The 25,695-nt window shown below is 53.2% G+C and overlaps 1 protein-coding gene and 1 long non-coding RNA gene across 2 annotated transcripts in view; one reads left to right on the top strand and one right to left on the bottom strand.

Moving 5' to 3' along the window:
• LOC102368347 overlaps nt 1-23,503 on the top strand; it is a 47,662-nt gene extending 24,159 nt beyond the window's left edge. The window contains exon 3 of the long non-coding RNA XR_323394.2: nt 21,986-23,503. This is a non-coding gene — a long non-coding RNA (uncharacterized LOC102368347). The remainder of the gene's footprint in view (nt 1-21,985) is intronic.
• The window catches only part of LRRK1 (leucine rich repeat kinase 1), a 99,982-nt gene continuing 84,139 nt past the window's right edge, over nt 9,853-25,695 (bottom strand). Inside the window, exons 30-35 of the mRNA XM_025199561.1 lie at nt 25,196-25,347; nt 23,707-23,824; nt 21,710-21,826; nt 15,876-16,720; nt 15,326-15,427; nt 9,853-12,355 (exon numbers count right to left, since the gene is read on the bottom strand). Coding sequence (XP_025055346.1) covers nt 12,178-12,355; nt 15,326-15,427; nt 15,876-16,720; nt 21,710-21,826; nt 23,707-23,824; nt 25,196-25,347 — 1,512 coding nt within the window. The 3' untranslated portion in view covers nt 9,853-12,177. The remainder of the gene's footprint in view (nt 12,356-15,325; nt 15,428-15,875; nt 16,721-21,709; nt 21,827-23,706; nt 23,825-25,195; nt 25,348-25,695) is intronic.

Here is a 25,695-nt window from a genome sequence, read left to right as displayed (position 1 = left end):
TATTTTGACCGTGTCTCTGTCTTGTTTGCCCACGTGGTGAGAAGGGAAGATGCCTTTGTCCTATGTCATCTCTAGCAACGCAGCATCCTTCTCACTCCAGATATCTCTAGGGTTACAACATGGGGTCCCATCACAGCTTTCCAGTGCGCCCTCCTGTGATCGTATGCAAGCTCCAGGATGGAGTAGAAAGGTCTGGAGTAGAAAGGATGGAGTAGAAAGGATGTCACTACACAATGCACTGGAGGCTTTTGGCTCTGGTGAGGTCCCCTTCATGCTAGCAAGAGTCTATAAAAGCAGGTTTCATTTAAAACGCCTGCCAGGGAGTGAGCAAGAGGGAAGTGTGTCACTCCTTGGTAGTGGCCAAGTCCAGTGTCCGGCTACTAAAGTGCCGGTTTGCTTGAAGCAGATATTGGCACATCCCAGCTGCAGGGAACCCTGCGACTTGTAACCACAGCCATTTGGAAAAGCGCTCCCCATCCCCAGAGGCTGGAGGAGTGGTTCATGGGAAGGGGAACCCGAGAGGAAGCGCTGTCGGGAGGGGAAGGTAAAACTCAGCCTGGTGCATGGCTTTGGGCCTTCCAGGAAAGGCTCCAGGTATCTCGCTGCGTGGTAGGCTGCACAGCCTATATCCATCACCTAAGGAGGACGGGGCGGTAGGATGCACCTTGACTGTGGACTTTGAATCTGGCCCTTAGTGTCAGGTCTATTCCTAGGTGCCCATATGCCATCCTATTCCACCCTGGTTGAGACGCTGAAAATCCATGAACACATCTACTTGTGTACCACACCATCCTCCAGCCCCAAAACGGAGTCACAAAGGGCAGTGAGGAGCAGGAGGACCTGCCCAGCTTGGTCCTCCTGGACCTCCACAGGGTGCAATAAAATCACCCTCGCATACCTCTGTCACACAAAAGCCATCCCCGATTACGAGGGCCTTGGTTACTAGGGTGATAAAAGCCTTCGAGACAGGTAATGTGTGATTCATCCTACTTAACACTGATGACCAGGAGTCATTTTCTGTGGAGACTGTCTTGGCCGGCTGGGGTTGGAGGAGCACTTTGCACCATTGCATTCCCCTTTTGTACTGGGTGACAGTTGGCTTATCAGGAGCAAGGGTTGATAAGACGCTGGGGGTGCTGATTGCACTAGCAGTGCTCACATTTATCAGTAGACGAAAGGAGCTGATGTTGCCAAACGAGTGAATAGCTGCCCCGCGGGGAAGCCAGCGCAGCTTCCATCGGCAGGCTGCAAAGTGGCAATGCAGCCGGTAGTGGAAGCGCTTCCCTGATCCCAGACATCCTCAAACCACCCTGGGAGGCCGTGCCATGGTTAAACTCCCTGTTCCAGCAGGAAGCACAGTGCACGCACCCCATTGCCAGTGCAGTAGCTGGTGCAGAACGACTGCAGGCCTGATCCTGGGGCGAGCTACAGGCACCCAAAGAAATCCTCTGGCATCGATGCCAGCTTGAACCAGCTACAAGGCTGCTGAGAAACAGCCCCTTAATGCTACATAGGAGCTGCCAGAGTTCCCCTGGGCCCACGTGAGACACTGAATAAATAGACATGGATTAGATAAAACTCCTGCTTAACCTTTTGTGAGCAGAGTAGAGGGGTTTGCATGGGCAGCTCTTCAGAGCCGGTCCCCAGGAGAAGGCTGTTTGGGGCTGGGGTGACTGGGGCTGTGCTTTGCCCTGGAGCGGGTTGGAAGGGGTGCTCCAGCCTTGGTCCTCCCCTTCAGCGCCTTCCCTGTCTGTGGTCCAGCTGCCAGCACTGCACATAAAGCCTCTTGGTCCTTTCTGTGCCTTTCTAGAGCCAGCCCCTGTAATTCGGGCACCTCTCTCTCACTTAGCATTTCCTACCTGGTGTCAGCCTGGCTCCAACATGGGTGAGGATTAAACATACGCCCTTGTGAGCCTGCGTGTAAAATTACTCTCTTCTCTTTGAATGAGGCTGGGTTTCCCCAGCGTGTCCCCTGGTCAAGCCTACATCTTATCAGCCCCCTCAACCAGTGCCACGCACACAGGTGCTACGCTGTTTGGCAAGGGGCCTTTCCTGGAAACCCGGCTCGCTGCGGTCTGGGGGGCTGCATGCATGGGTCAGATGAGCCCGGTGAGGCAGCGATGCAGGCGTGGGCTCTGACGTCTGAGCGAGGCAATAAGTCCGGGGTCTGGGCTGTGCCAGGGAAGGAAACATCCCTTGCGGCCCTGCTTGAGCTATAAGCAGGGTAGCGGGGAGGTGGTGCCAGAGGCAACGGGCAATGCTTTGCCTGCGGGTTCTGCATTTCCCACCTCTTCTTTACAGCTGGGCCCCGTTTCGGGTCAAGCCTAGCCCTGCTCGTGGAGAGTCCCCCAGCAGGAGTCCCTTCCTGCGAAAAAGGAGGAGAGAAGCTGCAGCCTCCTAGGATGCCTGGAGTGATGGTGAGGCTGAATTTAGGGCCTCCTCGAAAGACCTCGACGTGGTCCCTTGCGCCGTGCTCCCTGCCAGCCCACAGACCAGCGTGCACGCAGGGGGGGAACAGAGTGACGGGGCAAAGAGCCACAGAGCCAGCTGAGTTGCCACCCTGGGTGCAAGGGAGGGCCTTGGCCCTCCGCTGCACCCCAGTGACGACCTGTTGGCTGGAAGAGCCTGGCAGAGCCACTGAAGCAGGGCACAAGTTAGAGCTGCCCCAGGCCCGGCAGGTGCCCAGCTAGCTCGAGATTGGGGGCCCAGGCCCGAGCCCCGGTCCTAGCCCATGCCTTCCTTGCTGACACGTCTCTCCAGGTCCACAGCTGCAAGAGTGGGCAGTTGAAGGGGCAAATGCAGGCAAGGGGGGAAGCAGACATCACCAAGCTGGCTACAGGGTTGGGGGTGGCTTGAGTTGCAGAGTGCCCAAAGGGGAGCGAAGGGACGTGCTATGGGGCAGAGAAGTGACAGTCTGTGGCTCTCCTGGCCTGGCAGTCTGTAGGGCTGACCCCTTTGCTGCGCGGGTTATGTGTGAACTGCTGCCCTGTGCTCGGGGCCATCTTGGTGGCAGATTTCCACCGTGCCTTTGCTCTCCCTCAGGTGAGGTACATGTCCTCTGGGCTCCTCAGACGGGTGCAGATGGCTCTGCCACCAGCTGGGTGCTCTTGTTGGCACCTCCTGGCTCCCAAGGGCACCTGGTCTGTGGCAGTCTGTGTCCTCACCCAACACAGCGCAGTGTCTTATCCCCGCGACGTCCCTGACTGCAGGGGGGAGGCTGCCCTGGCATCGCAGCATCTCTCCTGCACCCGCTTCCCGGAGGGAGATATTCACCCCTGGGCCAAGCTGAGCTGCCCTGATGGAGAGGCAGGGGCACGGCCCGCACCCCGCATCCCCCAGGCACTGCAGCTCCAGGAGGGGCCTCGTCTTTGTTACCACAGCACCCCCAGGGTCCTGGAGCAGCTTCATGCTGCTTAGCAGAGCCAGCCGGAGCCAACCTGGGCATAGGAGGTCGGAGCCAGGGCCTGGCTGAGCTGGGGCTGGGGGCACGGGGCAGATGTGGGGCTGTGGAGGAGAACAGGGAGGGTGCCCTTGTGCACCAGCTTGCTAGCCACGGGGTGCAGAGAGCAACCTGGTGCCCTGTCTCCCCCCTCCCCTCCCAGAGGTGGTAGCAAAACAGAGCTCACCTATTGTATGTGAGGCTCCTTGAAGCCGGAGCGCCCTCCAGTGCCCACGACAGAGGAAAGCCCCCACATCTCCCCCCCCAGCTCTTTCAACACCTGTTGCTATAGCTGTCTGCTCTTTTCGGGTTGAAAACCTGGGCAGGTGCCTACAGGGCTGAGGAAGACGTGCCTTGCCGCTGGTGCGGGCAGCTGGAGCATGCAAGGAGCTGTGGGTGCGATCCCACGAACCTTAGCTGGGGGACTGAGCCGTTCCCCTGACTTCTGCCCCTTGTCTGTGCCCTCTTGTAGCTGAGTGGGTACAGGAGCATGGCAGGGTTTAGGGAATGGCCTGGTTTGCCCGGTCCACCAGCAGAGTAGAAAGGAGAAGGAAACAGCGTTGCTGGTGGACCAGGCAAACCCTGCCATACCCCTGCACCCACTGCAGATGTAGAAGCAGCTCTGCTCCTGCCTTGAGATCAGCTCCCCAGGGCCTGCGTGCAGCTGGTTTGGAGAGAGAGCCACCCTACTCCAGAGGAGACCCAGGATAGGCAGGGTCACATCACAGCAATAAGTGTCTGTGCCCCCAGGCCTGCTCCACCAGCTCAGGGCCCCGTTGTGCAGGGCTGGGGATAAGCATGTGAAGGCAGATGGCACCCGCCTTGCCAGCTGCTGGGAGATGAGCAGCAAAGGGCAAACTCAAGCGGCCCAGGGTGGAAGAAGAGCATCCCTCTGGGTGAAGGGTGCTGGGGACAGCAGGCACAGCCATGGTCTGCCACAGCTGCTCGTTCCTCCTACCATGAATGCCGCGTGACCCTGGGAGCGTGTGTGGGAGGGCATGTGTAGACCTCTGATGGAGGTGTAGGGCAGACGGACCTGCCTGGCCTGGTCTTGCTGACCGCTGTGCTTGCCTTCTCTTCAGATGCATTTGCCTGCTCCATTGGCATTGCTGCCTTAGCGAACATGAGGCCGTGGGAACAAGATGCTGGTATTAAAGACCAGTGGACTTCCTGCCTGTGTTTCTTCGTGTCCCTGGCCTGAGCCGCATCCCCCTCAAGCAGTAAGGATAAAATCCCCTCCAAGGGATGTAGATGCCAAGGCAAGCGGTGGAGCGAGGGGCCTGTATATATTGTTCAGGGCCGAGAGAGAAGAAAGCGTGTTTGCTTGTGCCAGCCATGTTGCAACCAGCAGTGAGCAAAATAACGGCCTCTCTGTTCCTGAAAAGCTGACCCAACCTTGCTTCAGAGCCTGTTTCGCTGCTGGGCGCAGGGTGGCTGATTAAATCTGCTCTTCGCAATAACCGCCGTGCGCAGGCTTCCAGCGCAGCAAAACGCAGCCCCGCCGGGCGGGAACGGGACCCGTGCTCTTGGCTGCATCGGGCTACCCGCATGCTCGTTACATGGGCTGCACTGGGTGGGGAAACACGCGGGCAGTTTGCTAAGGCAGGGGTGCTACAAATGGCACAGGCAGTGTGTGTGTGTGTGTGTGTGTGTGTGTGTGTGTGAGACACACGGCAGACTGGGGAAGGCACAGGCAGGCCAGTGGCAGGCAAGGGTGGAGCAGAAAGCAGAGCAGCAGACCAGGTAGGGGAAGGGGATCAGAGTGGCATGCGGGGAGGGGGTGGGGCTAATTTGTGCCATGCCTACCATAAAGGTTCGCCCCCCACTCTGTTTTAACAGGTTAGGATGGAAAGGTTGAACTATCATGGCTTCTAGCTGTTTTGCTGCCAATAGAAATGGCTCCAGGTGAAAACCCAGCCAGTAATGCACCTTCCAGGTAAATTGAGACAAGTCTGTGCTAAGGCAAAGTGATGTGTTAAAATAGTACCGTGGTGCTCTCCTGATTTGATTTACCATCCAAGAGGTGTGTGGAGGGATAGACTTCTTCCACTTACCAGCCAGACTGTTGATACCGTGTGTGTGTGTGTAGGAGCGGGGGGCTTCAGACAGCCAGGTGAGTGTGCACGTGTAGGAGCAGGGAGGGGGAGGGGGGCTTCAGACATCTAGGGGTGTTACACAGCGTTCCCATGCAGAACAGCTCAAACACTTTCAGTTTAATCATCCAGGAAAACTGGCCAAAAGCATCCACCCAGCACCCACCCTGGTGCATGTGGATTCCTAGACTTCGGCCCAATGGCTGCCAGGCCACGAGCCCAGACACACCTGCTTGCTTTAGCCATTCCCAACACAGTCATGATTACTGCCATGCTCTAGCGCTGCCTGGCCATTCACATCCACCCCATTGTTTCTCTCCTCCTCTGCTGACTAGGCCGCACGGTGCAAGTAACACATTTGGAACCTGGCTCCTTGTAGTTCCCTGGTTGCTTATTTTGTGTAGTTTTGATGATTTATGATCTTAAAAACACCCGTGACCATGGTCTGTGTGGCTAGGGACAGACATTCAAAAAGCCTGAGCCTGAATTGATTCAGTCTTTGCAGGTTAGTCTAACCTGGCTAGGCTAAATCAGTTTTGTAACCAGACAGACATCCCAGAAATGCAGGCACATGCTGCAGTGGCTCAAGCTAGAAGCCAGGGGGAGGGAGGGGGTTGTGTGCTAGAGCAGCCCTCCCTCCCCTTCAACATTGCTGAGCTGAGGAGGGGTCCAGGCCCTGGCAGGATTAGGGAGGGGTTCCCTCCCCGCTCTTTGAATGATAGCAGAGCATTTATCAGCTCTGTTATCAGCATTTATGACCCCATCAGAAAACAAAGAGCCTTTCTCATTAGTTTAAACTCTTCTTCAACAAAGAAGGAGTGAGCGACATTACCAGCTAAGCTGTTGATTAGCTCCAAAATGCCCTAAGCCCACACTGCTGTAGCCAGCATGTGGTCTGTTAGCATGTGGTCTGCTAGCTAGTGCTGAGGTGTCTGCGTAAGGCAGAGGGGAGGGGGGGATCCCTGCTTGAGCAGGGAGTGGTGAGGGGAGGGGAAGAGCAGGAGGAAGCCAGGCACACCTTGCTGTGGCTGCAAGTCTCTGCTGGAGCTGCAGCCAGGGAGCAGAGGGGAGGGGCCAGCCCTGCTGTGGAGCAGAGAGCCCTGCCCAGCCCAGGGAGCATGCCAGGATGCTGGGGGAGTCTGATTTAACTTAAACCTGTAAGGGGGCTGGGACAAACATTGCATAAACCGGTTTGACCCAAATCAGTTCAGTCTGATACTACATTTAAACAGGTTAACTCAAACCGGTTTCAGCCATTTTCAAACTGGTTTATGTGCACTGAACACCTGTTGTGTTACAGGTTTAAATGAGTTTCTGATCATTTAAACCGGTTTATGTGTCATGTCTGTCCCTAGCCCTAGGAGGCTGATCTGGAATCAGGCAGCAGAATTTCTCTCTTCAGGCATTTCTCATTGGGGGCAGAGGATCTTACCGCTTGGCTGCCATTTTGAGCAAGGGCAGTGATCACACCGTAGGCTCAGCTGTGTTTGTTGTTCCTCTGCATTCCCGTGTGCATGTGTCTGTCTCTCAAACTGACTTTCCGTGGTACGGGGCATGGGGGCAGGGGCCTGATTTACTCTCCATTTTTTTAAAATTCCAGCCAGGAGATGAACCTCGTCATGCAAATGAATTCTGTGTCCTCTCTGGCCACGGCGTTGGCAGGAGGGTGCTTGGAGGGTTTTGGTCCCATAAAAACTATTCAATTTAAGCTATTAGTGTTTGCTTTTAATCCACTGGAGATTTACTGACATCGGGCTGCTAACTGCTCGGAGGCCTGTGTGAACAAAGACCTTCCTTTTTGCCCTGTTCCTCGTGCCCGCACCCACGGCTGGCCAGCACTGGGTTTCATGCCAGCGCCGAGTGGAACGTGGTCTTGCAGGGCTGAGTCCTGCACTGAGAAGGACTGATCTGCAGCAGCTCTTATGCTACCAGGCTGAGGTCTTCCCTCTGCAGATGCTGGCCTGCTTTATTCAGGGGATTAGCAAAGTCTCAGGCCAAAACCGTGCTCCACAGCTGCAGGGAATGGCGCCGTCCTCGTTCCTGTGACATTCGTTGCCAAGACCTGCCCTCCCCAGCATTTTTACGGACCGGTTACAGGGCAGTGTGCAATCCTAGCGTGGCTCCTGTCAGCCTTTTACTACTTGAATTTTGACACCAGACTGTTACAAAAGACCTGTTTGCACATGCCTGTGGGCTCTTGCTTACCTAACCTATGCCGTTTGCTCTGTATGTCAAAACTAAAGGTTATGGAAGGGATTCACTGCTGCTAAGAGCCTACCTAGACCTCAAGACTTCTTCAATAGGCCTTAAAATTGTGTACCTCCCTGTGCTGCTCTTCCTGTCTTGCTTTCCTGCTTCTATTAGTTCTTGAGCTAGACACCAGCATGAGCACCTTGGCACATGCCTTGCATGTCGGGCTGCATGGGGTTCACAGACGTGGTCTCCCTGCTCCTGCATCTCCCGAGGGCCCTCTTCTGGTAGGGTGCAAGCTCAGAGGCTGCCTAGCACACAGCAACTGCACTGAGCCCAGCTGTGCTTGAGAAGAGTGAGTGAGCTGGCTGTGCCATACGAATGGCCTAGTGCCCGAGACCCAGAGCTCTGGGGCTATATATCCCAGTCTCTCATAGGTGCAGACCAGCGACAAAGATCCTACGTCAAGTCTAGGAAAGAGGTGATTCTTCACTCCCAGCCGTCTCGAGTGCGTGCTCTTGTTGGTTAGGTGTCCCCCTGGTCAGCGTGGCGGGTGGTGTGACTTCCAGGCGGCGGTACCTAGCACTCTGCCCGCTCACTGCAATGGGAACTTAGGTCCTTATTCTGGGTTTGTGAATGCCACTCCTGGAGCCAGGCACCCAAGTCGGCCAAGCCACACCTATGTCAGTTTGTGGACTGGTGAGGGGGCAAGGCCCAAGATTTTTGGAGCAGGGCCTTTGCATTTTGGGTTGCACACAGTGGTGTTGATGACCAACAAGTGACAGCAATACGCTTCTCTGTGGAGAGCAGAACAAAGGCTCCTGTGTGCTACCGCGGCCTGAACAAACGCTCGCTGAAGTCAGTGGAACGACACCAGTTGACATGCACGGGCATTGGATCATGCCCAGGAAGGGCACAGACAAACCCAGGCCTGGGAAGCGTAATGATGTGGTGTCTGAGCAGGTGCCTGCTTGCAAGACAAAGAAGAGCCATTGTGGTACGGTCCTGACTGCAGTGGAGCTACCCCGGGTTTACACAAGCTGGGATTTGGCCCCCCTCAAGGGCAAGCGATGTTCATAGCTTCATAGATGTTAGGGGCTGGAAGGGACCTCATAAGATCATCGCGTCCAGCCCCCTTGCACCAGGCAAGAAAGACAGCTGGGGTGAGGTCTCCTCTTGAAGATTTCCAGGGTAGGCGACTGCACCTCCTCTGGGTGGAATTTATTCCACAGTGAGGACACCCTAGCTGTGAAGTTTTTCCTAGTGTTAAGCCTGAAATGGTTTTCCAGGAGTTTGTGGCCATTACTCCTGGTTTTCCCCAAGAGTGTCTTGGAGAACAGTTGTTCACCGAGCCCTTGATGTATTCCCTGATTTAGCGCTAAGCTGCAACCAAGTCCCCTCTCAGTCTTCTTCTTTTTAGGCTGAAGCAGCCCAGGTCCCTCAGCCTCTCCTCGTATGGCTTGCCTTGCAAGTCCCTGATCATACGGGTGGCTCTTCTCTGGACCCTCAAGCTTTTCCACGGCCTTTTTGAAGTGCGGCGCCCAGACCTGGACGCAGTACCGGACTCCAGCTGCGGTCTCACCAATTCTGAGTAGAGCACAGGAGTCACTTCCTTGATTTTGCTTGAGATGCATGGGTTGATGCATGCCAGAGTATTGTTTGCCCTGCTGTCTACAGCATTGCACTGCCGGCTCATGTTCATACTATGGTCTCTTATTACGCCTTTCGTTCGTGGTGCTGGGCAGTTTGGCGCCACTGAGCCTGTATGTTGGGGATTGTTTGTCCCGAGGTGGAGCACTTTACACTTCTCAATGTTGAACTTCATCAGATTTCAATCCGCCCAACTTGCCGGCTTGTCTAGGTCCGCCTGTATCTGTAGCCTATTCTTCAAGCATGACCACGCTTCCCTGTAACTTGGTGTTGTCCATGAACTTGGCCAGTGAGCTCTTCACCCCCACTTCCAAATCATTGATAAAGAGGTTCAAAAGCACTGCACTGCACACGGACCCGAGGGACACCACAAGCCCCTTCTCCACACAACCTCGCCCTGCCTTGGACTCCCAGGCTGTTTCCTCACAGCACGTTTCCTTCGTGCAGCACCTTGCTCTCCTCCAGGCATCGTACGAGGAGCCTGGGTGTTTGACGGGGGACAGTAGGGCTCAGAGCACTGGGGGCAGCAGCAGCTGCAGGACTGCGGTACCCGTGAGGCTCTGTGCTGCGGGGAGTTCGGGGCTGGATCTCGGCTGTCTGGAAAGGAAGAAGGCTCCTCTCCCCCACGCCCATGGAGCGGATCCATTGCCTCAAGTCTTGCGCAGAGCATGGACCTATACCAACATCCAGCAGCTCACGCAGTCTCCAGCTGTCAGCAGAAAGGTCAACAGGGAGGAGTCTGTTTAGTCTGAGAGACATTTTATTTCTGCTGGAGGTTACTTTTCAGCAGTTTGAAGCCAGAGCACATCCGGCATCTCACCTGCTAAGCCTGCCTCCACCAGCCTCAGGCACCTGCTCAAACTTAGCATGAGTTTCTCACCATATAAAAACACATTGGTGCACTGTGTGCGCTCACTTTCCGGGAGCCGCTTCACTCTTTACACGCTGTTGCACCCGATTGTGACAGCTGAGGTTGTGGACACATGAACAGGTTCACTTGGGACAGCTCAAGTTGTCTGGATTTGAAAAGCCTCTCAACCCCAAAAAGCAAGGCAGCCCAACCCCTGGCCCACGGAGGTTTGCCCCTGCACAAACTGGGACGCTATTTGTCATGCCTGTCTGACTGCAAGCAAAGTAATTTCTTCCAGGTTTATGCCCTGAGCTTGTCGTCTACATTCATGTGTCATGGGCTAGCCAGGATAGAGTCTTCCTAGGTCTAGCGGTGAGGTGTAAAAGAAGTGCTATTTTGAGCTCCGCATGCACCCCTTTCTGCACAGACAAACTGAGTTTCTGTTCCAGTTCCTTCCACATTTATTTACAAAGAAACATGCCAGCAGGACAAGTCCTGCTGACGACATGATTCCTTCTCTTTACAAAAAGGTAAAGCGTGTGCAGTGCTGATGTAGTCTGCTTTGCATCCGACTCTGGTTACAGTTTCCTCTGCAGCAGTGCAGTGAAATGGCCCGTATGTATACCGAGACCGCAGCATTCACGGCCGGAGGATATCTTTGGGTGTCTCACAGTAATACTGTATCACGGCATCTTTTATTAACCAACAATACACTCAGCCGCCAAGAGTGATTGCTGGGCTCTCATGCACTGAGCAGAAGTGTCTACACTGGGTCGCTGCAGGGTCATTCCAACCTAGCTTTGGGGCATGGATAGAAAAACCAATCATACTGATTAAAAGGAGTAGAGACCTGCCTATAAAGCTAATCAGCTGCAACTGTTTCATCTGTCCACTCAATCCCACAGCAAATGGAAGCAATAGTTTACCCTGTTTTTGTGGTGTTTGGCGTAGGCTGCAAAAACCTACTTGTGAAGCCAGTAAATGAGTGTGGACGTAATGCCCTGCTGCTGCATGTAGGTTGAATCTGGGACGGGATGCAAGCTGGCTGGGGTCACGGCCCTCCCTGCTGGGACAGCAATATAGACACCCCCAGGGCTGGCAGAGTCCTGTGTAGTGCTCTTGGGCTCTGAGGAGGAGAGTCGCATCCCTTGGTAGTTAGTAAAGCACTCCTGGCTGAGGACCAAAGGTGTAAATATAGCAGCAGCCTGGACGTGTGTGTGTGTGGGGTGGGGATTTAAAAATGCAGAAAGAGAGGCTCAAGAGAAAGGAAAAGCCTCCATTTCTGCCAAGAAACCCAGCATTTGGGCTTCAGTATTATGTGGGGAAGGCAGGAGACGGGTGTAGAATAGTGGTTCTCAATCTTTTTAGACTCCAGACCTGCTTTGTTCAGCTCAAGTTCCCCTTGGAAACTGCCAGCTCTTTGCTTTCACTCATTTTTCAACTATGGAAAAATAACAGAGCAACTCCTCTGTTGCAAAGAGCTCAGCAAGCCCATGGCAGGGCAGCATGCTTCTAGCACTGTGGATTCCTATTTGAACTCGTGGGGATTATCCTGGGAATTGTGTGCACGCCCCAACCGTGCTAACGCCGCGTGGTACCCTGTGTCTTCCTTGAAGGGTGTTTCAAGGCACCCCAGGGTACCCCAGTACTCCGGTTGAGAATCAGTGGTGTAGCAATTCTCAGCCCGTAGCACACTATAGATGAGAGATCACCCACATCCAGGTGTTCAGGCCTCTCCATCCCCTGCTGAAGAGAGAGGCAAACAGCGCACAAGCTGTCTGCTTTGGCCTTCTGCCTGCCTCTGCAGCAAGCACACCGTAGGATGAACCCACCAGTACTTCTTAGCAGCAAACGTGAAAGCCCCAGCCCTCCTCCAGAGTCCAAAAGTGCCCGGGCTGGAGCACGCGAGTGTCAGTTCCTGCATCCTGAGGCTCCGTTCGGCCATCCCACCGGCACTACCTTCTCTTCCGCATGCAGGCCTCCAGCCGCCCCAGCTCCTCGTAGGACTGGTAGAAAACGTCAAAGTCTCTGGCCCCCCAGCTCCTCCAGACAGCCAGGCACCACTCCGCCGTCTCGTTCTCAAAGCAGCACACGACAGTGTCCCTTGCTATGACAGCAGCCTCGACCAGCGCCCTGGGGAGGCAATGACAGGGGTGGAGAATAGAGTTACAGGAGCGCAGCTCTTCTGGGAAGGCAGAAGTCTGGCACCCACGTGCGCTACATGCTCCGGTTAACAAGCATCCTCCTCCGTGCCGGGGAGACTGAATGTGGGGAGCATCAGAAACAGGGGGCCTGCTAGTTGTTATAGCAATGCCTACGGTGCTACAGCGCTGTAGGATGGGCTTTTTAAGGGACGCTGTATGTCTAAATGGGCAGAGAGGTGCCTTTGGGTTCCTAGTGCCCTCCCCTAGCTCCTCACCGGTATTTTCAAAGCATCTTAAGTATCGATGTTCACGCACACAGCGAAGGAGCCAGTCCAAGCCCTGAGCAGTGTCACTTAACTAAGCCAGCAAGGCCCGACGCTGTGGCTGGGCTAGGTTTAAGATGAGGTATCCGCAGCAGGAAGGCTAAGGGCAGGCCAGGGGCAAACGCTGCATCCACGCCAGAGACAGCTGGGGCCAGAGAGCGCGAGGGAAGGGCAGCGTGAGAAGGTGTCAGCTTTGAGGGTTCAGGATGATGCCAAGGGGGTTTTTGACTGAGGATCTTGAGTATGGGAGATGCCAAGCGGCCAGGCATGCCAGGCCAGCTGATGAGGGTTGGGGTTTCCTATCTCCTCTCATGTCACAGGGAGCCTCGGAGGGACACAGCCATGGATGGTGGGGCTGAAGCTTTCACCGTGCAAAGCTCTGCTCAGCCAAGCAACCCCTGTGTCACGAGAAGCCCAGCCCACAGGATGCCCCTGTGATGGCAATGCCTTGCTCAAAGGTAAGGCCAGATTCTCCTAACCCGAGTCCTGCTGGTTTCAGTGCAGCCCTCAAGGGGGGGGAAGGACTCATCAACTGGGGGAGAAGTGGCCGAACATGGCCCACTATATACTTCAAGGGCAGGGATGAAAGGTCTGGCATATGCCCAGCAGCCCAGGCAAGGGGCGTGCTAGTTTCTGTGGCCAGCGGCATGCAGGGGAGCTGTGTGTCCAGCATCAAGCCTACCCCCAACCCCTTGGAGGTGCAGCGCTGGTGACATTGCAGCCTTGCAAAAGCTTCCACACCCAGGGTGAGTCACGGGCCCAGCCTGGGAACACCGGCTGCTTTCCATGCTCCGGCCGAGGCTGACTCAACAAGCTCTGTGCCTGAAGCGGCCAGGCTGCAACCCTGTGAGGCAGGCGGGCTGGGCACGGCACTTGGCCACTTCAGCCTGCTGCTGCTTGCCACCCTGGGGTTTCACTTAATTAAAAAAAACCCACATTTTGAAATGGATCAAATTGGTGTAACAGGCATTTGTGGGTTCAGGGCACGTCACTGTTCCTACTGCATAATGTAGTGCCAGCCCCGCTTTGGTGCCTGCCATTAACCTCGTGACATGCTTCGGCAGTCGTCTGACTTGGCCACTTCAGCCTGCTGCTGCTTGCCACCCTGGGGTTTCACTTAATTAAAAAAAACCCACATTTTGAAATGGATCAAATTGGTGTAACAGGCATTTGTGGGTTCAGGGCACGTCACTGTTCCTACTGCATAATGTAGTGCCAGCCCCGCTTTGGTGCCTGCCATTAACCTCGTGACATGCTTCGGCAGTCGTCTGTATATCGGTTAAGTGCAGGGCAGCTTTCGACCTCCCCCCGCACTTTGATGGTACTCCAGGTAACTGCACGCTTACTGCTGCCGCCTGCTTTGTAAGTAGCTGCAGCATGGTTTAGCTGCCCCAGACCGAGTGGATGAGGGGAGGGGGAAGCAGCAGCCAATGGGCTGCTCTTAGCGGCTTGAAAATGAGGGCAGCTGGGCTGTTTTGGGGCTGTACCCCACCGCCTCGACAGCACTTGTGCACTGTTGAATCAGAACATCCTAGACCTTAAGTGCTGGAGGCTGCGGGTAGAGAGGACCAGGGGCAAATAACCCTGGTCAGACCTCCCTTTCAGCATCTGCACTCTGACGCTGTGTGACACGAGACGGGGCAAGACTGGCCTTTGGTCTGACCCAGTCACTGGCAGCTTTCATGTTCACCGAGTTCACCTAAGCGCGTACTCTGGGTCAGCACCTGCTTCTGCTGCAGACCCAGGCTGTGCCCCTCCAATGCAGTGTCACAGGAGCTCATCACAAACCATTACATTAAATTAGCAGGCAAACTGAGTGCAATGCAAGATGTCCCACTGCCTGCGCCACGCAGGCTATTCACATCCGCTATCGCCTCCTCTTTGTGTGCATTTGTCCGGGCACAACTGGCACGATCTGATGCTGGTCGGTAGGACCCCCGCCCGCAGCATAACAGTTTATTTGCTTGGAAGCTCGTTTGCTCTATGAATCATTTTCAAGGATGCCAGGCAAATGCTTTCCACAGGGATCCAGGACCTTCCCCATGCCGTGCCGCACGTGGCACAAAGGTGCTCATGGAAAGCCAGGGCTTTGACCTGACTGGAACGAATGAGGCCACAAATGAGCGCTGCGCCCTATAGCAGCTACACATCTTGTTCTGCACAGGGACCAGATCTGCTGAGCACTAGCCATGCCTCCCCTTGCCAGGTGCCCTCGACACCAGTGAGGTCAGCACCCAGCAGGATTGGGCCAACAGCGTGGGCGTAAGCCTACAAAGCAAGATAGAGGATGGGATATTTATGGGGGATGCTCTGGGGGCCGGATCATGGCCTCCCTGCTCCTGCCCATTTACAATCCAGCTAGATGGACATAGGGGATGAGGACACAGATGTCTCTACCCACACTTTTGCTATCAGCTCAAAAACCTAAAGGTGGCTCTAGCTTGCACGTGGGACCTGCCCGTGTCGCTGGAGCCTGAGAACCGTCTCTCTGCAGGGGGGGGCAATGCAATGCAAAGCCAAACCAGAAAGCTCCTCAAGGTGAACGGCCCAGTGGGAAGGTCCCTCCCTCGGACCCTGGCTCCGTGTCCTCTGGACTCCAGCGCTGCGTGAACACACGGGCTCTAATCCCGCCTTACCCGTGGGAAGCCAGTTCTCCAGCCTTCAGCACGGCGATCACTCTGCCACGCTGCATGCCGGACTCCTTCTCCAGCCCAATGATAATGATATCTCCGCCCCGCCTAGAAACGACACACACAATGACAGTGTTTCTGCAGGGTCTGTCTGGACTGATTGCTGCCCTGCTTCTAGCTTTCAACATTAAGGGACTTGAGAAATCCTTGTTTGGTGATTGCACCCGTAACCATCATGTTTAATCCCCATGGGTGGGCATACCTGGCAGGGATTTGGCCACTTCTCTTTTGAGCCTGGTTAAGTGCTCAGCCCCCACAAGTGGCAATGGTAGCCTTGAATGGGGCTAACTGCCCAGGCTGAAGAGGGAAGGCTAGATGCCATCCTGAACCTGAGCAAAGAGGGGTTCCCAGCTGGAAAGTCTAGCCTCATCACTTGTTTGCTGTATCTTAATTACAGTCTTGAGACCAGCTGATGGTAAGTGCAATTAGAAATAAGAGCAAAGTTCTCATGCTCCCACTGGCAATTCATGCAGCTTTGCAAGGGTGCCTGATTTACCTGGGGATCCAGATGAGGTCTTTCACTGGAAGAATCGTCACGGCTTGGAGACGCTGCGTTTTATCGCTTGCTTGTGAAGCATTGCTATCGGCTGGGTCCGAGGGCGGCGTCAGCTCATGACACTTGTCAGCCTCCTCGCAGTCTGTGGAGAAAGGGACACTGGATGAGCTCGCCGGCGAGCTCGGCAGGCTGGAGAAGGACCTTGTGACTTGATGGGGAGGGGAGGAGGAGTAAGACGACATGGAGCAGTAGTCCGTGAGCGAGTCCTGGTGGTTCAGTATCTGCGTGCCAAGCTCCTGGCTGTATATGATGCTCATATCAGTCAACGAGTTCCCCTCCTGCACCTTATGGGCTATCGTTGTGGTAGCAGGGATCCCTACAAAAGGCTCCTGAATTGTGAACATATCCCTTAAAGGGCTGCAGTCTCCGCAGTAGTACCGCGCGCAGAGCTGGTAGCTGGTCACGTGGTACATCACCAGAAAGTTGGTCCGGTCATCGAGGCACCAGACCACTTCCTCGCCGTGGCACTCCGAGTTGCACGCGATGGATGTGATCACAGAGGGAGCGCTGTAGGGCTCCAGCCTCCTGCTGATCTCCATGGTCAGGCAGTCTATGATGAGGAGGCCGGGACCGTTGCTGTACCAGACCTCTGCCCCGCTATTTGTGACCTCCATGGCTTTCACAGGGTAGGGGTTCTGCCGGGGGTCGCTGTCAGCGATGCTGAACTTGGAGCGGTTCGCGGTATGCGAGCACAGGTAGGAGCAGCTGTCATCTGGGATGCCGTGCGCCACAGAAAAGACTGCCACGAGTCCGTCCGACAGCCCTGCCAGCACCAGGTAGGAGTTCTGCAGGGAAGAGAGACAGTTTCCCTATCTGGATTCATATTCTGGGCAAGAGGAGAGAGCTCCCAGCCTGGGCTCCCGCTGCTCCGACACCTTAGAACCAGCTCGAGATACCCCGGGTCAAATCAAACCACTCGGTAACAGCAGGATAAAGACACCCCGTGACCCCCTTATAGGCACCTCGTAGCAAAGGCCCACATTTCATCTACCCGTCTCATCTCCTGCCGGGTGAGGGCAGCTCCCATCATGTGCCTCTTACGACCAAGTCCCAGCTTGGTTTGAATCGGGAGCAGGAGGCCTCCGGGGCCATCACGTCCAGCCCCCTCTGTTTGCAGACTATTGTTAACTGAGGGAACCATCACTTCAAGCCTGCACCAAACAATATTTGGAAGCGCCAGGCATGCTCTTTGACCCGCCACAGGCAAAGCAGGGGGACGAAGGCACTGTCAGACCCTGCCATGCAAGGGCAAGGAGCCCATGGTCAATGCACGCTCAGAGGATCCCAGGAAAAGGACAATGCCCTATGTCAGCGGTATTCCCAACCTCTTACAGAGTACGCACCACCAATTTAAAATGATACAACCAGCAAATTTTTGTCATATAAAGCAATTATAATAAATCTGTTAACGTGTGCCATTGACAGGTTGTACCCGTGCCACAGGTTGGGAACCGCTGCCCTATGCTACAAAGGGAGGCAAAAGCCCCCACGGTCCTTTACCAGCTCGATGCAAGGGAAATTCCTTTTTCATCCTCAGTTTGGGGACTGGTGTGACCTGAGCAGAAGAGCACGACCCTCTAGCCAGGGGTGCTTTGGCCTCGGGAGCATCCAGAGGAAATGCTGACAAATGGGGAAAGGACAGGCCAATCTCTTCCTCCTTGCAGTCCTCCGTGGACTGCACCGCACCGCTGGCAGGCACTTATCTGACAGCACTACTCCACCAAAGGGAAAGCTGCTGCTCTGGGGTAGCAGAGCGTTAGCACCGTGTCTTAGCTCCCCTGTCTGTGAAACGGATGTTGTGGGGACAAGAAGATGTTACCGCTGCATCCCAAAAGCCGTGTTTTCCAGGGCTCCTGAGGTCCCTGCTGCTATGGCTCCCAGTCTAGCAGCCCCAGAGCTTGCCAGTGCAAAGCTAGTGCAAGTACATCTCTCCGAGCTGCGGTCACGGCAGCGGCTACACCGAAGACATGCCATGAGTCACCAGTTAGCCCTCTGCCATTCCTCCACAGCTGTAGGAGAGTGTGGTTTGGCTCCTTTCCTTACTCTTAGCCTCACAATGGTCTTTTTGATAGCCTCAATTTGTTGCTGTCAGGTAGAACAGGCCAGATCCTCAATGCATAAACTGGTCCCAAAATGAAGAGATATTCATCTGATATATTCTGAGATATTCAATCGCGCTCACTGGGGTTCTGGCCCCGTGCACCCCAAGGCACACTACCAAACACCACTCAAGCAGCCAGGCTGTGCCAACATTACTCACCATCTTGGCCACAACCTGCTTTATTCAGACACCACGTCAGTCCCCGACAAGGGGCTTGAACTCAGAATCATTACCGCATGCCTGGAAGTAAGAGGGTTACTCACTTAGCAAAGGAGCGCTGTGAGAGCCACGTGCCCCTGAGGCCTGTAAACTGCAGTGGTACTATCAAGTCCCTGGTTTATTGGGTGTTGGCGGGCATAATAATAAAGGCTGAAGTCTCCCAAGTCCAGTATTGCAGCAGTGACTAAACCCAGGCGGGACGGCGCTCTCTATAAACCTTAAGTAACTTTTGCAGAATCCATTTTCAACTTAGCTCAGGGAAGAGCCAAGGAAAACACAGGAAGAGAACTGCAGTGAAGCCTCAGGCCTGCCAGAAGTCCAGCTGTGCCAGGGAGGTTGGCCTGACCGTACTGTGCAGCGTGGAAGATGAGCCTCCACCAAGATGTCCTGTTCTTGCAGGCTTAAAACTGCCTGGAAACCCTCAGACAGCAGGCGAATGGAGCCTCTACCTGACCCAGACTTGGTCACATCTGTCCTTGCCTCCTGCTTGGGAAGCCTGATCCTTCCTGGCACTGGAAGTGTTGGCAGGACGCAGCCCTTGCACGCAGCTTTTGTTCGGCTGCGTTCTAGGCTCCCGTCAGAGGCAGGTACTCTCGTACGGACTTGCCTTAGCATCCTCTGCAAAAGGACCAGAAATGAGATGGCAGCTTGTTTCTTTTAGGGAAGGGCTCGAGGGATTTTTACTGTTGTTTGCAAAAGCCGGAGATGAACAGTAAGCACCAAAAGGCACTTGCAATTCCTATGCCGCCTTTTTCCCTTGATGGGGAGAGTTGAGGGTTGCGGGACACACTCTGCTCCTTCCACCTTTCTACGTTGCTTCCCTTTGGACGACAAAAAGAGCACCGAGATGGGTTTCTTTCGGGTCAGTTCTTCCCCAAGAGTAACCCATCAGAAACATACCCTTCAAAGCAAAATCTCAGGGCGGTGAGATCTGACTAGGTTGTTTCAGGTTTTATCAGCGTATTGGCTCTCATACTTAGAAAAGGGTGAAGCTCTCATTTGCTGTAGCCAGCCATTCTTTCCCCCGCTGGATTTAAGAGGCTGGAAGTTCAAAGAGCCTAACATGAAAGGCCTGAAGTGGCTTGTTTGGCAGAAATGTCAGCTCTGACAAACAGCTGAGCTTCTAGCAGACCTTGCCTGGGCTTCCTCCTGGTTCTCGTCCTGGATGCCCGCGCTCTCATCACTCCACTCAGAGTCGGAAGAAATAAAACGAAGCCTAAAAGAAGGATTCTGCTGAAATAACGCAGATGTTTTGGGGAGGGAGCTGGTGTTTTGGGGCCCCGATGTCATTATACTCCCTGGACACACTGCAAAGTGGAAGCAGAAGCCAGACGATAGTAGGTCCCTAGAAACCCCTGGAAGAATGATTTTGCAATCGGTGCAAGAGAGGAGATATTTGAACTGAAAGGCAAGTTGAATTCACTGCACAGTGCTGAAGGCAGCAGGGGGAAAAAAAAAGACAGAGATTGTTCCCTCAGGTGCTGAACAGGAAAATCTCTGTACTAACGACAGGCTGAAAAAGTCAACAGACTTCCAGCAGGCAAAATTGATCCACGGGCCTGTTTGGAGGGGCTAAGTGATAGGGCTGTGCGAGGCTTTGGATCCGGAGAAGCTTTGGACGCTTCGGGGTCTGAAGCAGCACGTCCGGTCCGGGTCGAAGCGCTGCCTTGTTCGGCTTCCCGGAGCGGGTCGGAGCCGCCTCGGCAATCCGGCCATAGGGTATAATGGGGAAACAATAAAATATCTATAACCTTGTTCTTTTTTGTCCGATTGGGATGAAATGTTCAGGGGTGGCAGACTGCAGAGAGGGTGAAGCCTGCCAAGTTTCAGAAGATCGGTGCAGGGGTTTGGGGGAAACGGCACCCCAAATTCTTGAAAGCAAAACTCATGTCATGTCTAGGTGTTACAACATAGCACGGTGAAAACTGGAGGGGTGGTAGGTCTCGCTGAGGCCACAAAGCCTGCCACGTTTCAAGAAGATTGGTGCAGGGGTTTGGGGGGAACCGCCCCTCAGGCTGAGGACAAGCAAAACTGGTGCCATGGGTGCTTGTGGGACTGAGTGTCTGTCCTGGGGCGGGAGGGGAGACACTGCCGCGGGCTGTGTTCCCACTTACCAATCAATCAATCATGATTCACTCAGGGACCAGGGACTTGGGGACTAGCTCCATGCACAGGACCTAGCTACTACACAACGATTTAAGGAGCATCAATTAGCACCTACAAAACCCGGCTAAGGAGAGGAAAGCATCAATACAGACAATCAACTGCCCCAAGGCAGAGACAGTCTTGGCACGAGTTTTCTCTGTCAGCAGCTAGGGGTGCAGGGCCCCAGACCCCCCCTGCACCGATCTCCATCCCTGCAGCTGTCACCCCGCTGCGCCTGAACACACGCAGTGTCACCCATTGCTTGTATGCAGCTTGGGGTGCAGTTCCCCCCAAAGCCCTGCACTGATCTTCTTGAATTTGGCAGGATTCAGAGATGGACAGCATCACAGGACGAAGCCCGGGGGCAGCCTCGCGACCATGGTGAAAACTGTTTGGTGCAGTTTTCAGATGCATCCCGTTCTGGTGGCAACTGCATGCTGCGAGTGAATGGATAATAATGAGATTTTTTTACTCTGGGTAGTCGGGGCAAAACTGAGGGTAATCCAACCAACCACAAAGCAGATTTTATACATGTCCTAAGAGCAATCGCATAGCACCATGCCACATTTCCCTTAAGGACGCCCTTCCCTGGGACTGGGCTTTTGTGTTTCTGAAAAGACTAGGTATACACTGTCACCCCTGCCTGTCTTATTACTTCTGGGAGTCGATATCCTATCCTGCCTCTCTGTTGTTTGTATCTATATTCCTCACCAAAGAGACTTAATGTTAAGGCATCCGTGCTACGTGCGCCTGTTTACACACACACACACACACACACACACACACACACACACACACACACACACACACACACACACACACACACACACACACACACTTACTTGCCTCCCTTCTCTTGCCTGTTGAAGCTGATAGTCCAATAAAAAAAAAGTGCTGAAGAGGGCTAAAACTACTCGTTTCCTACATTGCTAATGACTTCATTACTGACCTGTTCACTTCCCCACTACCTCACTCGCAAGGACTTTGCTGCAGCGATGGTATGGGAACCCAGCCGGGGCGCTGCCCTGTAAAGGAGCCAGCAGCATGTTGACTCTTTTCCCAGCAGGCTGTGAAATGCTCGATCTGGACCCCCGCCTCGGGTTAGCCCCCACCCCTCTTTCATGCTTCTGCTCTCCTTGGCTTGGGCACAGAGACCTGGAAATGATTCTCTTTGCTCTGCTAGCAAATTCAAGTGTACGGAGCAGCCTATCGCAACGGCCTTTGCTCAAGCAGGAGAAGGTGAACAAGTCCCTATTCTTGACCTTCAGGTTCCCTAAGCCGGTCCCGCAATGAGACACATTTTCTTTACCTTTTTCACAACAGGCACTGCTAAGAAGCAGCTCACAGTCGCAGGAGTGTCCAGACCCTTTTGTGGCGTGTTTAGTGGGCACATGCCTTGCAAGCTGTAGATGTAGATCTTCTGGTCCTGCAGACACAAACACCACACGTGTATATTTTAGTAACCATTTAACATGGCTGATTTTCACCTGGGCATGCAGACAAGCTCTAATTTGCCCCAATGAAATGGCTAAGTTTGCTTTTGTGGCTGTTGAAAGTCTATAGTTTAACCCTGTTCTCTTTGCAGCTTGTTTTGGCTTTTTGTGATCCCTGCTGGTGCAAAAGGACGCGATGCCACCCCTGGATTCTCCATAATGCAGCGTGCGCTGCCATCAGCTAGCACAGCAATCATCTGCACTGTGGATATGGACCCCAACTTGAACACAGGGCTTGACAGTCCTGTCTCCATGTCCAGATCAAGTCCATTTGGGCTAGTCGGAAGTTTCCCCATCAGGAAAACTGAAATGAAGTATGTTGTTGCGGGTCAGTTTGCTGAAGGAACAGCCCCGTCGTGTTTCAGATCAGTTCAGCGTTACACGGCATCTCTCAATGGTAGTGTAGCATCTCACGGATACTGCAGTTTGGATGCTTTTGCCCTATGTGCAGGGATAAACCTGTCACAGTCTCATCTCCAGCTCAGCATCTTGGTGGCTCACGGGAGTAGTCGCCAGGCCAGGAAGCCCAGCTGGGGGGGATGAACAAAAGCCGGAGGTGCCACGACACCACGGGGAGATGCTGTCTCGTGCTGAACTGACTTGAAGCCAACACTGCTCTGATGCAGGTTGGGACACAGAAACACAAACACCTCCGGGTTTCGGCCTGACGTTTTTGCAAGCTTCCCTTTCCATGAGGAACGTCAACCTTTCAACTTTGTGGACTCTATTTGGGATGGTGGGGAGAAAAGTTGAAATACCTGACTTTTCCCCAACATGGGTTCATTCTGATTTCTGCTCAGTTCTCGTGTCCCTGCCTACATGATTAGAATTGGCTCAATTACCCGTTGCAAATAAATTACACGGTGAATAACTTCTTCTTTTTCCATTGACAAAACCCAGAATTTTGTGAACGCGTTCGATAATGGTGTAACAGAGCTGGCAAAAAAATAACTTCGTTTTGTGTCAAAATCTGGGTTCCCCTTTACATGACAGAGGAGATAAATCCACCGTGCGCCTCTTGGTTTTATTTTAGGCTGGGATTTTCCGAGGGAACTAAAAAAAAAGTTCCCGTTCATGTCTCACGGATGCTCCCCTCTGGCTGCTTGGGAAGTCCCAGATTAATGTGTCTTGTTCCACCACCCCCTTATCACTTGCAGATAACGACCGTTGGCAGGTGAAATATTTCAGGACTGACAGGTGATAGAGAGCCTGGACAGTTTTATGTTGGAAAGTTGTAGTTTCCATGCTCATTATGAAGAGCAGAAGCCCGGTGGCCCTCAAGACCCATTCTCTAGACACTGGCTAATAGGTGGAAACAATATGCTGCTGAGAAGGAGCTTGACTGCCTATTTGAGGGGTGTTGGTTGCAGCCGTGTTGGTCTAAGGACATAGGCAGACACGGTTCTTTCAGTAAATGTGACAGGTGATAGATAACCTGGACAGTTTTATGTTGGAAAGTTGTCGTTTCCATGCTTTATTTTACGTGCTGGCTTCCTTTCCACCTAGGAGAGAACATAAAGAAGCAACAAACTCTCCCCGTGCCTGAAGAAGGGCGTTTGTGCCCGAAAGCTTGCAAAGAACAATTTTTTCCAACTATTTAGTCGGTCTAATAAAAGCTATCGCATTTACCTAAAGAACCCTGACTGCCTCTTTGAGACACCCACTGTCACGCTGATTCCACTAGTTATGCATTACTCATTTACTAAGCAAACACCATTTTTCTGTATCATACACGCAAATAAATAGGTCTTCCCCTGGAGCAATGAAATGCAGAGCCAACAGGAAAAGAGTTCTCACTTCGGGTCACATTTACCTCAGTAGCAGTCCACAGGGCGCTCTGAACTTTTAATTGGCAGCATAACTTCATGCCTGGGCAGCTCATTCTCTCCACTTCTATGAGTCCCTTCTCTGTATTCACCACTGTGTAGTTTCTGAAAGGAGCAAATGCCATTTGTTCCAACAACGCTGCCTGTGGTGAAACTGCATCAGCAAGTAGCTGCAGCAGAAGTGCTTGCATTGTGCAGCTTGGATGATCCCCAGTGCTTTTGGCCAGGCCGTGGGTATAGTTATCCCCTTAGCAATCTGTTTGGCAGATGTAGAAAAGGCTCTTAAACCTTTTTGGGAGCTGGATAGTTTCCCATAAAGGTACTTCCAAGCTCTGCCAGCTATTAACTCTTTGCTAAATGTTCTCCCACTGTCGGCTTTGTGGTGCTGATGACTGTGCTGGCAAGATGAAGCAGATGTGATGGACAAACATCTGGCTGGGATCATCTGACCCCAGTGCTCTTTCCTGCCCAGGGCAGGGGGTCCGACTCGATGATCTATTAGGTCCCTTCCGACCCTAAAATCTATGAAATCCATGATGCATCAAGCAAGAAGAAAGGTCCCTGAGCTGTTAAATTAGTTAAGAAAAAATATGAGTAATGAATATTGGAACAAACCAGTTCTTTTATTTGCAACAACAGGATTCACAGGGTTATACTGTCAGCCGGTATTTGAACAATATGGTATTCACACCCACATCTCTCTGTCTGAGGAGTTTCATCAGTTTTAGCGCAAGAAAGTTATACTTCCCGACATTTGTATTAGATGCGTGTTAATTGGCTATTCTTCTGTCCAAAGGGGTCCCGACCTCCAATCAGGGAACAGAAACAATGCCGTGTCTCTGAAATGACCCACCCACATATCACGAACAACAGAGCAAATTGCTCGTGAACAACTCACTGGCTCAAAAATGGGGTTTGCACCAAAGGATGTAGTATATCAATAGCATCCAGCCTGGTGGGGTAAATAGTGTATGGATGAATTAAATGGAAGCACCGACGTCCTGATTCATAGGTGTTTAAGCATGGGCTTGAGTCCATTCTATAGTAAGGTACTCAAGTAGGTGCTTAATTCCAGACACGGGGCTAAATCCCACTATTTTCAATGAGACTTAAACATGTGCCTAAGTGCCTTGCTGAACAGGGGTGGAAGACTGAATCAGCACCTCAAAGGGGAAGGATTTAGTGTCAAATGGCTTCATTAGTAAAGGCAGAACATGTCTTTTTCCACATGCAAATACTCTGTAAATATTCAAACTCAGGACATTTTCCTAATCCTGCTCACTAGAGCTCAGCCAAACTCATTAAATACCCGTTATGAAACCACCGTGTTACTCATTAAAGTGGTTTGGAAAACCAGTGCTCCACGTGCCTCATCCGCTTTCACCTGCCTTTACGGAGGGCCCCGTGGCATGAGTGATGACATGAGTCTATGTTAAATCAAAGATTTTGTTTCTTAAGGATAAAAAAGCCATCTACCTCGTGTCTTCCTTCCCATCCCAGAACACCACGGTGTACTCTTGCCCTTGGGAGGAGAAGAAGGCAGACTGCCTCCCGCAGTGCAGCAGGTACATGAACGTAGCAAAGGCAGGGTCCTTCATGCGTCCCACAACAGAAAAGGCCACTGGACGCTGTGAGAAAATAAACACATGTATTATAAAGGGAGGGGGGGGTGTACAAAAGCCCAGCACAAAATTCATAGCTGACCCGCTGTCAACACAGTCATAATTACTACTATCGATTAATTCTTTGGTGCTAATGGCTGGGATTTTCCCAAGAGCCTAAGACAGCTTGGGGCCCAAAGTTGCACCAAATCCTTTCCATTTCTTGGAAGAACCCACAGGTTTTCGTGCAGCTGTGCACCCAGATGGAAAATAACATAAGTAGCCGAAAACCCATTCTTTCCTGCTTTTTCCTCCCCAACCCTTTCATTGTCCCTCTCTTCCACATGAGTATTATCCCTGAACTTCTCAAGGAGA

This window comes from Alligator sinensis, unplaced genomic scaffold (assembly GCF_000455745.1).
Source record: "Alligator sinensis unplaced genomic scaffold, ASM45574v1 scaffold210_2, whole genome shotgun sequence".
Lineage (NCBI taxonomy): Eukaryota > Metazoa > Chordata > Crocodylia > Alligatoridae > Alligator > Alligator sinensis.
The sequence above is the reverse complement of the archived record's forward strand: the minus strand, read 5'-3'. Positions and strand labels throughout refer to the sequence as shown.